Source organism: Penaeus monodon, chromosome 29, assembly GCF_015228065.2.
Source record: "Penaeus monodon isolate SGIC_2016 chromosome 29, NSTDA_Pmon_1, whole genome shotgun sequence".
In the NCBI taxonomy this organism is placed as follows: Eukaryota; Metazoa; Arthropoda; class Malacostraca; order Decapoda; family Penaeidae; genus Penaeus; species Penaeus monodon.
The window spans coordinates 24,827,603-24,829,405 of record NC_051414.1 but is presented as its reverse complement, the minus strand read 5'-3'; the positions used below and the strand labels follow the sequence as shown (position 1 = coordinate 24,829,405).

General features: G+C 42.0%; 1 protein-coding gene across 1 annotated transcript in view; it reads left to right on the top strand.

Moving 5' to 3' along the window:
• The window catches only part of LOC119591784 (ankyrin-3-like), a 61,417-nt gene that overhangs the window by 3,311 nt on the left and 56,303 nt on the right, over nt 1-1,803 (top strand). Inside the window, 1 exon segment of the mRNA XM_037940528.1 lies at nt 15-161. Within this exon segment, the coding sequence (XP_037796456.1) occupies nt 15-161 (147 nt within the window).

Here is a 1,803-nt window from a genome sequence, read left to right as displayed (position 1 = left end):
TTACCTAATTCCAGCATAGCATAACAGTGTGTCCAAATGCATTCGGTGAAAGCTCAGCTTCATCCACTAAGGCCAAAGATTCAGCGCGTAAATTCCCTACTCATAATCAAGTGTCGTCACGCTGTAAACCCTCTGCCCTCCTGCCTCCCCGGACTGTTTCAGTAAGCGTGGACAGAATAATGAAGTTGTTTGCCCGAAAAAAATCAGATATGGTTTCATAAAAAAAATCATAATTTCGGCTAAGTATTCTTTATGCTTTTGGTATTTGCTTTCGTCTGAGGTTTTAATTAATTTTTTTTTGGCCAAAAACGGAAAATTATTATTATGACTACGCAGAGATTTTTCCCGTAACGGATAAGACCCCTTTGGCGGAGCAAAAACCATTTTTTTATCACTTGATCATGAAACGTGAAATAGAAATGCGGTTAGAGCGTTGTGTGCATTACGGTTACATTGCGAATCGACAACATTGCGTAAAAAAATATCACAAAAAATGACGAAAGGTCTTCCAGTAATTTTTTGTTTGCTATCTTTTTTTCCTAATTTTTCCCGCCACCGCGACCCTCCGGCTGTCACTAGAGAGGGAAAAAATACCGTCGGCCGGCTAAGGATCGCTAGTGAACGAAGAATCTTGTTGAGAAACTGTTCATTATTAAGAATTTTCCCTTTGACTCGCAAGACAAGACCTGCGTGAAGAGTCTCCAACCTCATGTTAACCAAAGCTTTAAGGATAAAGTTTGTCTATCCTTGAATCTATCTAAAAAAATAAAACCCTAGAAAGACTCGCGTGAAAAATGAAAATGAGGAACAAAAACGAAAATAGATTTCACTTCGACGTAAGCAAATTTTATCAGTGTCATTATGGATGCATGGGTGTCCATGATCTGTGTCAACGAATGCACACACACACACACACAACACAATACAACAACACACAACCACCACACCATCACCCAATCAGACACTCACACACGCAGACATCACCACCACACACAACACACACACACACACAAGACATCCCCACCACCAACAACCCCACCCACACCCCCCCCAAAAAACACACCTAACCAAAAAACACACCCACTTCCGTACAGGACCAAACGTCAGACTCAGACCAAGCAAACACGGACTGCAAAATACAGAAGACGCAGAGAAGAGAACAAAAGACCGAAAAAAAAAAAACAAACAACGACAAGTCAGAAAAACCCAAAGACAGACAGGACAAAAACAAGACAACCATTAACAGAGACCACTACTCACTCGGCAAAAAAACACAGACAGACGGACACAGACCCAAACAACAGACAACAACAAACACAACAGGACAACCAGACAACAAACAGCACAAACAAACAACACAGGAAAACACAACGGGAAAAAGACGACAGGAAAAAGAAGAAGAAAAAAGAAAAGGAAAAAACCCCAGACGGACAAACAGCACAGGCAAACGACAGCAGATTCAAAGCCCAAGAAAAACATACAACAAAAAACAACACAAGGAAAAACAACAGACAGACAACAGACAACCGAGAAAACAGACAGACGGCACGCAGACAGAACAAAAAACCAGACAGAGACAAACAGCAGACAGAGACAAACGCAGACAGAGACAACGTCACAGACAAGAAAACAAGACACAACGAGACAGAAGACAAACAAACACAGACGACAGAGCAGAGACACACAGACGGAAAACTCAGACAGAGCAGAGACACCACAGACAGACAGAGACAAACAGCAGACAGAGACAGAAACAGACAGACAGACAGAGACAACGGCGAAAAAACCCGACAGACAAGACAG